Genomic DNA, 13,599 nt, shown 5'->3' with positions numbered 1-13,599 from the left:
ATTTGCATTTTTTAAAGAGAAATAAACACAGTATTTCAACATTTGCTACACAAAAATAAATAAAAATATTAAAAAGAAAATACAGTGATACATTATTAAACATATTCGAGGAACACAAACTGTTAAAGACTTTTCCTGAACCCCTTACAATATAATTGTTTCATTACATTATACTACCTGAAGAAAAGATTGAAATAAATGATAATTTTCTTTAAATTATGACAGCTATTCAAAGCATACTTAATCAGGTAAATATTATAATTCATTTGTCTACTTCAGATCAGAAGCAGTTATTCAGGGAGAGGGATCAATAAAAGGAGACAATGAGGTATGGAGAACAATGGCTCAGCTTGAGTACTGGGACTCCTGAGTTCTAAACTAAATATACACGAACTCACAGAATGCTCTATTTACTTCCTCCCTCTCGCTCCACAGGGCTTCCCTTCTGGCTCAGCTAGTAAAGAATCCGCCTGCAATGTGAGAGACCTGGGTTCGATCCCTGGGTTGGGAAGATCCCCTAGAGAAGGGAAAGGCTACCCACTGCAGCATTCTGGCCTGGAGAATTCCATGGACTGTACAGTCCATAGGGTCGCAAAGAGTCGGACACGACTGAGTGACTTTCAGTTTCACAGGCTCTAAAAGATGGAACAAAGTATGAGACTATATACGTTCTAAGGTCCCTTGCAGGTTAAAATATTATTAGTTGTCTATCCTGGTCAGCCTTAAAGTTCTACAATAGTTAAGTGCTAAAATGAAGACTACAGAAAATACATCCATTAGGAATTAAAAACAGGTGAATGTGTGTGCTCAAGTCTGTGACTCCTATCTGCCTATACCCACCTCAACCCCTCTGAGCCTTTATCTATCCTTTTGTACCAGCTTCCCAACTTCTCTTTCCTGCCTCAGGTTTCTCTCCCAAACTACAATTTTCTCTGTTGTATCTCTAGTCTGCAATGCCTATAAGTTATTACCACCTGCTACTACCATCTCTGGCTGCATCGTATTTCATCTACCATCAATTTATTGTCCCTAAATCACTTACTAACAGGGCAAAGAGAATGTAAGCAGTTACTATGCCAAATGGATCACTTAAACTAGTTCTTGGCTTCTAAAATATGATTTAAACAATGCAATCAAATGCATTCTATCCACAGAAATTTCAACCAAGAAGAGGAAACCACTTATTGGACACCTATTGGTCATATACTTTGCATATTTTATCTTTTTAAAACCACACAACTACTCTGCTTGGTGGGTATATTATCTATAATTTACTAATAAAAATGAGGTCCAAAGAATTCTCTGGTGGTCCAGTGGTTAAGACTCTGCACTTTCATTGCCGAGGACCAGGGTTCAATCCCTGGTTGGGTAATTAAGATCCCAAAAACCATGTGGCCAAAAAAAATAAATAAATAAAAATTTTAAAAATAAAAGTAAAAGAATAAAAACAAGGTCTGGAAAAATTTAAACCAGAAGTTATGGAGCTGTCTGACTAAAAGGCACATATTTCCCACTGCCAAATTATGATGGTCAATAGACTACTTTATCAAAATGTTGACCAAACCAAGAAACTCCATCAAAAGTATATATAAAAAAAGTGTAGCTGACATCAAGCACACAGTAGGCTGACAAAGGGAAACCAGTCCCAATTTCATGGGTTTTCAAACATCTTTCAAAGGCTGATTAGCAAAGGGGTTTGCTTTAAATTCTGCTTAAATTACCAAAGTTTGAGGAAGTAAGTATCCTTCCCCCCAATACAAAGAAAAGTAGATTTAGTTAATAAGTAATATTTAGGGCTAAATGGGCACATCTCCTGATAAAGAAGTACTATCAGTGATATTTCTCTACAAATAATTATTAAGGCCATTTTTTATCTGTCAGTTTTAGAAAGTAACATATGAGAATTTAGTGCTAGTAATGATGTCATGGAACAGCTCTCCTAGATAAAATATTTCCAGAATCACCATAAGCAAAGCTGGTAAGAAAGTAAGGAATTATTTGACCAAAACTGAAGGGAAAATGGGAACCCAGTGAGGTAAGGGAACAAAAGCCATTTTTCCCTGGGTGCTGACCAATCAGAACAAATTTGAGCTATAGTTTGGACAGCTCTGCAGAATCCAAAAGACAAAATGTAAAGACCAGAACCATCCAGCATACAAAGTCTTAACTGTAACAAAAGGGAAAGGGGCAGGGCACAACTTTTGAAAGAATGACACAGCCCAGGGACACAACATAAACCGATCAGAATCAGATGGGTCCAAGAGGGGAAACAAGTCAACTCGGATTAGACCTTGATCCTCAATCAGCTAAATGACACATCCAAAGGCGCCATGACAGTTCCAAAGACTGTCAAAAGACCAAGGAGTGGGTGGTGGTCCAATTCCTGGAGATCTCCACCCCCTCCCAAAAGTAGCTGGAATAACCCCCTACTCATTAGCATATGAAATTACCCAGTCTATAAAAACTAACCATGCCACATCTCACAGCCCCATTCACCCTCTGCGAGGGCCCACACTCTGTCTGTGGGGTGTGCTTCTCTCTGAATCTGAATAAATCCACTTCTTACCTATCACTTTGTCTCTCACTGAATTCTTTCTGTGATGAGACATCAAAAACCTGAGCTTCATTAGGTCCTAAAACCAGGTACCATGGTTTTAGCTGTGTTCAAGTCCCAGCCACGTGGATTCAAGTCCCAGTCTGAGGTAAACAGCTTCATAATAGGCACATATATTTACCTAAGACCCTGAAGGGTTTATACTCTCAAGGCAAAGGTGACACAGAAGTGATAGATGTGATAGTTGCTCAGTTGTGTCCGACTCTTTGCAACCCCATGGACCATAGGCTGCCAGACTCCTTTGTCCATGGAATTCTCCAGGCAAGAATACTGGAGTGGGTTACCATTCATTCCCTTCTCCAGGGGATATTCCCAACTCAGGGATCAAACCTGGATCTCCTGCACTGCAGGCTGATTCTTTACCATCTGAGCCACGAGAGAAGCCTGAGGCAGAAGTATATTGGCACTCAAAACTTCACAACCAAAATATGTGTCAACTACTTGGGTGGTCTAAAACTCCAAGCAAGGAATTTATTTCAAAGTGGTTCAGTCTATATAATGCCTGCAGAAACAAAGGCAAAAACTTTCTGTAGGAGATACCTTTATCTGAGACCGGATTAGTCTTATACTTTCTCAAGGACAGTGAGCAGCACACAGATATCTAAGCATACAAAGAAACAAGTCATCATGAGCAGGAACTGGCAAAAGCAACTGACCACAGAAAGGGCCCTACCAGATCTCACATATACGAAGCAGAGAGACATCAACTTTGAAATAACCGTACTTATTCGGTTTAAAGAATAAAGGGCAACCTCAAAAATATCTGCAGGGAACAGGAAACTACTAAGAGACGCAGCAGCTGTGTGTTAGTTACTCAGTAGTGTTCGACTCTTTGCAACTTCATGGACTATAGCCCACCAGAGGCTCCTCTGTCCATGGAATTCTCCAGCAAGAATACTGGAGTGGGTAGCCATTCCGTTCTCCAGGGGATCTTCTTGACCCAGGGATTGAACCTGGGTCTCCCGAAATGCAGGCAGATTCTTGCAGAAGACTTATAAATGGAACCAAAACTAAACTTCAACAATAACCAAAATTACAAACCCACTGGATAACCTTAAAAAAGTAGCTTCAACTTTAGAGGGAGCCTGGTCTACAGTACATAGGGTCGCAAAGAGTCAGACATGACTGAAGTGACTTAGCACATATGCACAATGGACTGGATAATAAATCAGAATAAACTATCCAGAACAATGCATGTAGTGATAAAAATATGGAAAATCTAAAGCAGATAAAGAAAGCTGAGAGACATGTAATCAGAGACCCAAATGGAAAAGATGATAAGACAGAGGAGAAATCTAAAAAAATAATGACAGAGAATTTTGCAGAACTAATAAGATGTCAAATTAGAGACTCAAGCTTAACAAAGTCCCAAATAAAATAAAATCTATATTCTGATACATTATGAAATTTCAGAACACCAAAGTCAACAGGGAATCTTAAATGTAGCTAATAAAATAAGCTTGAAAACAATATATCAAAAATAAATTAAAAAAAAAAACAATATATCAGATCAGATCAGTCGCTCAGTCGTGTCCGACTCTTTGCGACCCCATGAATCGCAGCACGCCAGGCCTCCCTGTCCATCACCAACTCCCGGAGTTCACTCAGACTCAAGTCCATCGAGTCAGTGATGCCATCCAGCCATCTCATCCTCTGGCGTCCCCTTCTCCTCTTGCCCCCAATCCCTCCCAGCATCAGAGTCTTTTCCAATGAGTCAACTCTTCGCATGAGGTGGCCAAAGTACTGGAGTTTCAGCTTTAGCATCATTCCTTCCAAAGAAATCCCAGGGCTGATCTCCTTCAGAATGGACTGGTTGGATCTCCTTGTAGTCCAAGGGACTCTCAAGAGTCTTCTCCAACACCACAGTTCAAAAGCATCAATTCTTCGGCACTCAGCTTTCTTCACAGTCCAACTCTCACATCCATACATGACCATGGGAAAAACCATAGCCTTGACTAGACGGACCTTTGTTGGCTAAGTAATGTCTCTGCTTTTGAATATGCTATCTAGGTTGGTCATAACTTTCCTTCCAAGGAGTAAGCGTCTTTTAATTTCATGGCTGCAGTCACCATCTGTAGTGATTTTGGAGCCCAGAAAAATAAAGTCTGACACTGTTTCCACTGTTTCCCCATCTATTTCCCATGAAGTGATGGGACAGGATGCCATGATCTTCATTTTCTGAATGTTGAGCTTTAAGCCAACTTTTTCACTCTCCACTTTCACTTTCATCAAGAGGCTTTTGAGTTCCTCTTCACTTTCTGCCATAAGGGTGGTGTCATCTGATATCTGAGGTTATTGATATTTCTCCCGGCAATCTTGATTCCAGCTTGTGCTTCTTCCACTCCAGTGTTTCTCATGATGTACTCTGCATATAAGTTAAATAAACAGGGTGACAATATACAGCCTTGACGTACTCTTTTTCCTATTTGGAACCAGTCTGTTGTTCCATGTCCAGTTCTAACTGTTGCTTCCAGACCTGCATACAAATTTCTCAAGAGACAGATCAGGTGGTCTGGTATTCCCATCTCTTTCAGAATTTTCCACAGTTTATTGTGATCCACACAGTCAAAGGCTTTGGCATAGTCAATACAGCAGAAATAGATGTTTTTCTGGAACTCTCTTGCTTTTTCCATGATCCGGCAGATGTTGGCAATTTGATCTCTGGTTCCTCTGCCTTTTCTAAAACCAGCTTGAACATCAGGAAGTTCATGGTTCACATATCGCTGAAGCCTGGCTTGGAGAATTTTGAGCATGACTTTACTAGCGTGTGAGATGAGTGCAATTGTGCGGTAGTTTGAGCATTCTTTGGCATTGCCTTTCTTTGGGATTGGAATGAAAATGGACCTTTTCCAATCCTGTGGCCACTGCTGAGTTTTCCAAATTTGCTGGCATATTGACTGCAGCACTTTCACAGCATCATCTTTCAGGATTTGGAATAGCTCAACTGGAATTCTATCACCTCCACTAGCTTTGTTCGTAGTGATGCTTTCTAAGGCCCACTTGACTTCACATTCCAGGATGTCTGGCTCTAGGTCAGTGATCACACCATCGTGATTATCTGGGTTGTGAAGATATATAGAACATAGTAAAATCTCCATGTCTATTCAGCTCAGTTCAGATCAGTCACTCGGTCGTGTCTGACACTTTGCAGCTCCATGGACCACAGCACGCCAGGCCTCCCTGTCCATCACCAACTCCCGGAATTTACTCAAATTCATGTCCATTGAGTCGGTATAGCCATCCAACCATCTCATCCTCTGTCGTCCCCTTCTCCTCCCGCCTTCAATCTTTCCCAGCATCAGGGTCTTTTCAAATGAGTCAGCTCTTCGCATCAGGTGGCCAAATCTATTGGAGTTTCAGCTTCAACATCAGTCCTTCCAATGAACACTCAGGACTGATCTCCTTTAGGATGGACTAGTTGTATCTCCTTGCAGTCCAAGGGACTCTCAAGAGTCTTCTCCAACACCACAGTTCAAAAGCATCAATTCTTCAGCACTCAGCTTTCTTTGTAGTCCAACTCTCATATCCATACATGACTACTGGAAAAACCATAGCCTTGACTAGATGGACCTTTGTTGGCAAAGTAATGTCTCTGCTTTTTAATATGCTGTCTAGGTTGGTCATAACTTTCCTTCCAAGGAGTAAGCGTCTTTTAATTTCATGGCTTCAGTCACCATCTGCAGTGATTTGGGAGCCCTAAAAAATAAAGTCTGCCACTGTTTCCACTCTTTCCCCATCTATTTGCTATGTCTATTGCTTCAAAATAAAAAGGAAAATGGTAAGTCACATTAGTGTGACTCTACCTTCGAAGGTTGTAAGGACCAACAAAGATGTTTTTAAAAAGTTAAAAAAAAAAATAACCATAAAGGTACCTGGAGATTTAAGTGACAGAGCTTGTTTGAAATGTATTTCATTCTTCGTCATGTAACCCCTCTCTGGGCCTCACTTTACCTGTAAAAGACGGTTGTAGGTGATAGCTTCCAAAGTTCATGCCAGCTGAAAGATTACTATATCACTGTAGCCTGCCAGATTCCACTGTCCATGGGATTCTCCAGGCAAGAATACTGGAGTGGGTTGCCATTCCCTTTTCCAGGGGATCTTCCCGACCCAGGAATTGAACCCAGGTCTCCTGCATTGCAGTCAGATTCTTTTTACCAACTGAGCTATGAAGGAAGTCCCATGCCAGCTACTATATCAGTTATTCACAGAGAGGTGATTCAAACTATATATAAAATGCTACATGTCATCAAAAAGAATAATAGAAACATAACAAAAATTACACCCTAAATTCTATAAAAAGCCATTTGTATCTGGAACATCAACACAAGTGTTGAAATCACCAAACTACAAACATAAACACAAACTTGGGCAAACTCCAGGAGATAGTAAGGGACAGGGAGGCCTGGCATGCTGCAGTCCATGGAGTCTGAACAACTTAGTGACTGAACAAAAACAACATACATAAAAACAGAAAAGGACAACTAAAGCAGTGGCTCTCAAACCTTGGAAACCACTAGGAAACTCAAAAGAGTACTAAAGCCATGGACCCTGATTCTTAAGATTCTGATTTAAATGGTCTGGGGCGTACAGGTCAGGAAATGAGTATTTTTTAAAGTTTCTAAGATTTCACCTAAAGTTGAAACACACTGAACTAAAGTGACAAATAGTAAGCTATGTTTCAAAGGAGTAAAACCTCTGTAATCTTTCCAAAATATAAAGATTATAAAGTTATCAATAATATAAATAGAATGAAAAATGAACCTGTTTACAAAATTATACCATACCACAATAGAGTTCACCTGGGTCCAAGTTTAAAGGAAGTGGTTAAAGGGACAAATGATATCAAAGATTAGTTTTATAGCGTGGTTGGTAAATGTATACAATTTGTTATCCAAGAAGTCATGTAAGGTTAAGACAAACATATTCAGAAAAATTTAGGTAAGTTCCAAAACAACAGACACACAGTGGATTACTAAGAAAAGCAAGTACATTTCAAGTATGCAATCAGTATTTTGAGGCTGACACTGAAGGCCATAATTCACTCTTCCTTAAATGTCCAAGCGCCATCATCAGACCCAAAGTACTAGACTGCATGGTCCCAGGATGGCACTTACTTGCTCTAGCCTTAGAAGAGTTACAACTGAAGATTCTGCTTTTCTGGGACAAGGAGATACATAAGAGTACAAACTTAACATCACACACTTGCTACCATTCATTTACTCAGCACTTTATGTTATGTACTAGATTTCTACTAGGTATTTTTAAATATCTCATTTAATTCTCATCAGGTAGTTTATCAGCCTCACCTTAACACATGAGGACACTAAGTTTCTGAAAGGTCAGAATTATGGTAAACATATTTAGCATGAAAGAAAATAGAAAGCTTAAAGCAAAGATTTAAATCCAGGTCTGTGCCATGTTGTCTTTCATTGTAATTGTAAATAACACTTATAATAACAAAAAATAAAGTGAGGTTTTAAGAGTTTATTTTGTCCATTTAAATGCTCAGTAAACCTTCACAATAGTCTATGAAGCTGAGTCAAACTTTAATCCCCTTTTCCTCAGATCTCACTTCCTATCCTTCGACACATCTTGCTAGCCCTACCTTCAAAAATGTATTCTGAATCTATTATATTTTAAGTATGTGTCACTTGTGAGTATGTTATCTGGTCACTATCACTCTAGTTCATCTCTGGCTTAGAGGATGAAAATAGCCTCTAACTAGACTTTCTGATCTGTCTCCCCTCCCAGTCTATCCTGGATCCTTGCAAAGGGTTCCACTGAAAGATGGTGTCACTATTCTGTTCAAACATTTCCACAGCTGCCCATCTTGCTGACATAGAACTATAGTCCTTACAATGAGAAAGGCCCAATACCTCTGACATCATTTCTTCCATTCTCCTCCTGCACTCCAGCCACACTTGCCTAATTACTCCTTGAACATTCCGAGCATATTTACCCTTCCCCTTACTGTTCCCCTGATTAGAATATTCTTTCCTCAGATTTCACCCTTTCAGGTCTTTGCTTAAATAGCACCTTAACAGTAAAGCCTTTCTTCCTCACTCTACCCTCTCAAGCACTCCATATTCTCCTTATCCTACTTTATCATGGCACTTACTACCATCAAACATTTTATGAATGTATTCATTTATTTATTTGGCCACCTGATGGAAAGAACTGACTCACTGGAAAAGACCCTGATGGCTGGGAAAGATTGAAGGCAGGAGGAGAATGGGACAACAGAGGATGAGATGGCTGGATGGCATCACCGGCTCAATGGACATGAGTTTGCGCAAGCTCCGGGAGTTGGTGATGGACAGGGAGGCCTGGCAGGCTGCAGTCCATGAGGTCGCAAAGAGTCAGACATGACTGAGCAACTGAGGACACACGCAGAGCCTCCACACCACATGCCCTAATACTCAATCGTATCACCTTTTTCATGCAATTCAGCACTTCCAGGTAGACAGCAGAACCTCCCCTACCACATACAACCTATCTTATGTGGCCAAAATAAGATACAACCTATCTTATGTGGTCAAAATCTAGACACAATAATTACTATTTTTTACTTACATGCTTCTTTCCCAGAAATCAGTAATTTTCAAATACTGAGTCTTGGATTCTCATTACCTCATTAGTTCTTTCTTCCTGCTCTTCTCCTCATTAACCGCTAGCTCTCCTCTCTTATACTATTCTAAGAAAAGTTAAACCCCCAAAATGATAAATTCTGATTCTACTGTATTTTGTTTGTTCTATCACTCCAACTAGACTGCATGTGTCTTTGAGATCATCTAACATAATGTGTCATACACAGAAAATTCTCTCAAATATTAGATTCATATTCTATCTCCAATTTCTTTCACAAATACAAAGCTCAGTAGTAATGTTGACCATTCTTTTCCCATGAATTACATATGAATGGTGGTGGTGGTGAGGCAAGAGGGGGATTTCCACAACTAAAAAGAGAATTTTATATTAATCAACACGGGCAAAGGGGCAAAAAAGGACCAGTAAATTTTTGGCACAAGGTAGCCAGTTCCTTACTCCCCAGATCTGAAGGAGGGAGGAAGTCATGTAGGCAGGCCACGAAGATGAGAACTTGGATTGCCTTTTACAGCTGGCCCTGGCAACTTGAAAGAGCAGGACTGACAGGTTCCTCAAGGGACAATTAGACCTAATCTTAAAGGTATTTCTGTTGAGTCTGGTATTAGTCTGACTTAGGCAAAGATATAAAAACAAAAGGAGGATACCAACTAATACACATTTCATTATCATCATTCATTCAATTCTTATTTCCTACTGTTTTTCTAGAAAAATTCCAAAGGCAAAAGAAAAATAAAAGAATATAATCAAATTTAATGATTCTGATGTAAACAGAGGATTTTTAAAATATATTTTCAATTACGCTAATAAGAGAATCAAAAAACACAGATTCCTACAAATTCTCTCCTTCCAACAGAATATACTTGTTCTGTTTAAAAGTCACGGCACATTTTCGAAGGATGCATAATTTTAACTGGAGCTCAAACCAAAAGAGTGCGTGAACATGTAGTATTCTTAATATGATGAGCACCAATAGGAAATCTACCCAAAGTTTAACATTTGCCATAAATAACCCAATTAAGTAGTGTGTGTATGTGTGTATATATTCTGGGGGGCTGGAGGAGAGAGGGCACAACTAAAGAGCAACTACAGCTACAGAGAAATTAAAAGTTAAATATGGGGGTGGAGGGAGAGAAGTTAAGATAGGTTCGAAATTTTCAGACTTCCCAGGTAGAAAGGTAAGAACTGTTTTGTTTGTTTTTGAACAAATTAGTGTGACTTATCTTACATTCCCTAAACTGGATAAGAAGTTAAAATTTAAGCTGCTGCTGCTGCTGCTAAGTCGCTTCAGTCGTGTCTGACTCTGTGTGACCCCAAAGACAGCAGCCCACCAGGCTCCCCTGTCCCTGGGATTCTCCGGGCAAGAACACTGGAGTGGGTTGCCATTTCCTTCTCCAAAAATTTAAGCAGCTACATACAAAAATCATTATCCACAATTGTACAATGGTTAAAGTTAAAGCCTGCCTTTAATACTTCCTTGAAGTCTGAAATCCACAAACTCAGTTATGGAATGCATTTCTGGTTCATTATGAGAAAAATTACAAATATCAACAGACTAGGTAACAAAACGGTACCAATGAAAAAGTTGCCAAAGAATATAAACATGTAACTGTATAAATAAGCAGAATCTCAGAAACTATAGATCACACCCTCACTTCATTCAACTTCTCAGAGGCCTTCCCTGACCACTCCATCTAAAACAGCTGCCCCATCATACTCTAAGGGGCTTTTCCCAGGTGGCTAAGTGGTAAAGCATCTCCCTGCCAACGCAGACTCAGGAGACTGGAGTTTGATCCCTGGGTGGGGAAGATCCCCTGGAGGAGGAAATGGCAATCCACTTCATTATTCCTGCCTGGAAAAATCCCATGGACAGAGAGGAGCCTGGTGGGCTACAGTCCATGGGGTTGCAAAGACTCAGACACGACTGAGCACGATCACATTTTACTCTTGTATCCTGGTGTATTTTTCCCAGAGCAGTTACCACTATGGATCAGCATACTATATAGCTTCATTTACTGCCTCCCAACTAAAACATAAGCTCTATGAGGACAGAGACTTTGTCAGTTTGGTTAACCCCCAAGTCTACAGGCACAGTGTTACCACTTAATAAAGATGCTGAATATAGGATGAAACCGAAGTTCAGAAGAGTTTGTTAAAGGATTTCCTCAAGGTCACAGAGCTGGCAGCAAACACAGTCTGTATCATAACCCTTTCTACTTGCTCTTTCCACAACCACTTCCACTCCACCAAAGCAGTCTGGTCCATCACACGATTCCATTTAACACGATTCTATTTCTTTTCTTTTTTTAAGTGCCAAAGAAAATACATGCTACCAAAAACAGTGGCACAGTGGGTAGTATTTTAACTTCAAGTATTTCACCAACCAAAACTATACTCAGACTTCACAAGCATACAGGATTAGCCAGTAAACAGAAAGGCACAGACACTCAGAGTTTTCTAAGTTCTTTGTGAAATTGGTGAATGCCTTGGAAGTTTTAAGAACAGCCACTGAAACCTACTTACCAATTCAGAACTGCCTGCAAAGTACCAGTCTCACTCTCAGCCTTCTAAGAGCCCACAGTAGTTCCTCCCTGGATACACTTTATCTTGCAAATTATGCAAGGAAATGTAACCAACTTTAAAGCTCCTTTTAGTTTCCTGTTAAAGTACAAGTCAATCTCACAAAACCCTGAACAGAAAATTAACCCGTGGGAAGTTTTAGATTCTGAGAAGAGGAAATCATCTCTGAACCATCATCTGGCAGTGCTCATCTAGGTCCTTCATTCAAAATCCAGGAATCTGAAATACCTAAGAGAAACGCCGGAGGGGGCGAGGGAGAAGGAAAAGAAGAAACATTTACATTTTAAAAAAGCGAGCTCATACTCCTAGTAACACTCTGGCCCAACAGCAGCTTCTTGCTTAAAGTCAAGGCCTCACGGACACAATTTCTGGTTGTCTTCTTTGATCACCTTCCTTACAGAGAGGCGCCAACTGTCAACACCTTTTACGGGGACCATCTCTAGACTCAGGATGGGACTCCCCAGGACAGGGGATGATTGCTTATCTCGCAAAACTACTGTAAGCCCAATTAGTAAACTGAAGGGAACACCTAAGACGTGGAATGGCAAAAGAGTTGAAATGAACCTGAGAGTTAAGAGTGGAAAGGAGCAGATGAAGAGGTGCGAGGAAGGTAAACAACGTATCAGGGGCGAGAGAGAGAACCCGGGTCGAGGAAGTGGGGTCTGCGACAGGCAAAGGCGAAGGGAGGAGGGGGACGAGGTTCGGGGTGGGATGGGCAGGAGCAAAGGAGGAGGGGACGAGCGACGGCTAAGCAGGGGAGGGGGAAGGGTCTGGGGCGGGGCGGAAGGGAGCGAAGAGGCGGGATGAAGAGGGCCAGGCCGGGAGGGTCTTTACCTGCAGCTCCGCCCGCTCCACTTCCCACTGGGCTCTCTCGACCTCGAAGCGGGCCCACTCATGCTGCAGGAAGTGCAGGATCCCCGGGAGGCTGTACTGGGCTCGGGCCGCCCCCGCCGCAGCCACCCCGTCGCCGGCCGCGGCAGCCTCCGCCAGAGGCCCGAGACCCTTGGCACCACCGGCGGCCGGGTGGTTGTTGCTGAAGAAGACACCGGGACCCGCTTGCTCGTCCATGGCGGCCGCAGGAACCGGGGAAGCTGCCCAGGCGCCCAGGAGCGGAGGCAACGGCGGCGGGCAGCAGCGCCTCCTCCTCCCTCCGCCGCTCCCCGCCCACACCCCAGTCAGCAGGGAGCAGCCGCCTGGGCGCGGGGGCCGGCCGAGCCCGGGACGGGCCGGGAAATGGGTCAACTGCGGCGCGCGGGAGGCCTGGGGCTTGCTGGGAAATGTAGTCGCGGGGCGGGGCGCCGACGAGCGCGGCGCGGGCGGCCTGTGGGGCTGCGTTCGGACGGGGCGCGAGCGCGGCCCCGCCTACAGCCCCGCCCCTTCCCGCGGCGGTGGGGGCCGCCCCCTGGCGGAATGCGCGGGTTTCCTCACTGAAGGGGCTGGGCACCCGTGGGCGGTGCTCTGGTCTCCCTCGCACGCGGAAGTTCTTGGGTGGCGCTCGCTGTTGCACACACACACACGCACACAGACGGAAGTTAGCGCGTTGAAATGTTAGCCCGAGCTGCACATCTTTTGGAGCTTCCTGATAGTTCTGATAAGAAACAAGCTCAAAGCAAGCTTCGCCAGTCCAACCCCGGGACCGGGGTTCTCCAGCCACCACTCTCAGACCCCTTCTGCTCAGACTTCGGTGATTCTCTGACCCTAGACACGGCTCGGTTCTGTCCATTTCCGTACGGCTGTCTTTCCTGCCTTTCTTTTTCTCTTAGGGTTCAATCAAACCTGTTGCCTGACCAGTTCTCAGGGAG

At 42.6% G+C, this 13,599-nt stretch overlaps 1 protein-coding gene across 2 annotated transcripts in view; it reads right to left on the bottom strand.

Annotated features, from left to right (window-relative positions):
• STRN (striatin) overlaps nucleotides 1-13,025 on the bottom strand; it is a 108,086-nt gene extending 95,061 nt beyond the window's left edge. The window contains exon 1 of one of the 2 annotated variants that reach the window (XM_070379736.1): nucleotides 12,632-13,025. In XM_070379736.1, the coding sequence (XP_070235837.1) occupies nucleotides 12,632-12,865 (234 nt within the window). In that variant the 5' untranslated portion in view covers nucleotides 12,866-13,025. The remainder of the gene's footprint in view (nucleotides 1-12,631) is intronic. The other variant, XM_005901910.3, reaches the window with a different exon arrangement.
• Between the last annotated feature and the right edge of the window lie 574 nt (nucleotides 13,026-13,599).

Source organism: Bos mutus, chromosome 11 (assembly GCF_027580195.1).
Source record: "Bos mutus isolate GX-2022 chromosome 11, NWIPB_WYAK_1.1, whole genome shotgun sequence".
In the NCBI taxonomy this organism is placed as follows: Eukaryota; Metazoa; Chordata; class Mammalia; order Artiodactyla; family Bovidae; genus Bos; species Bos mutus.
This window is presented reverse-complemented; position numbering and strand designations above follow the sequence as displayed.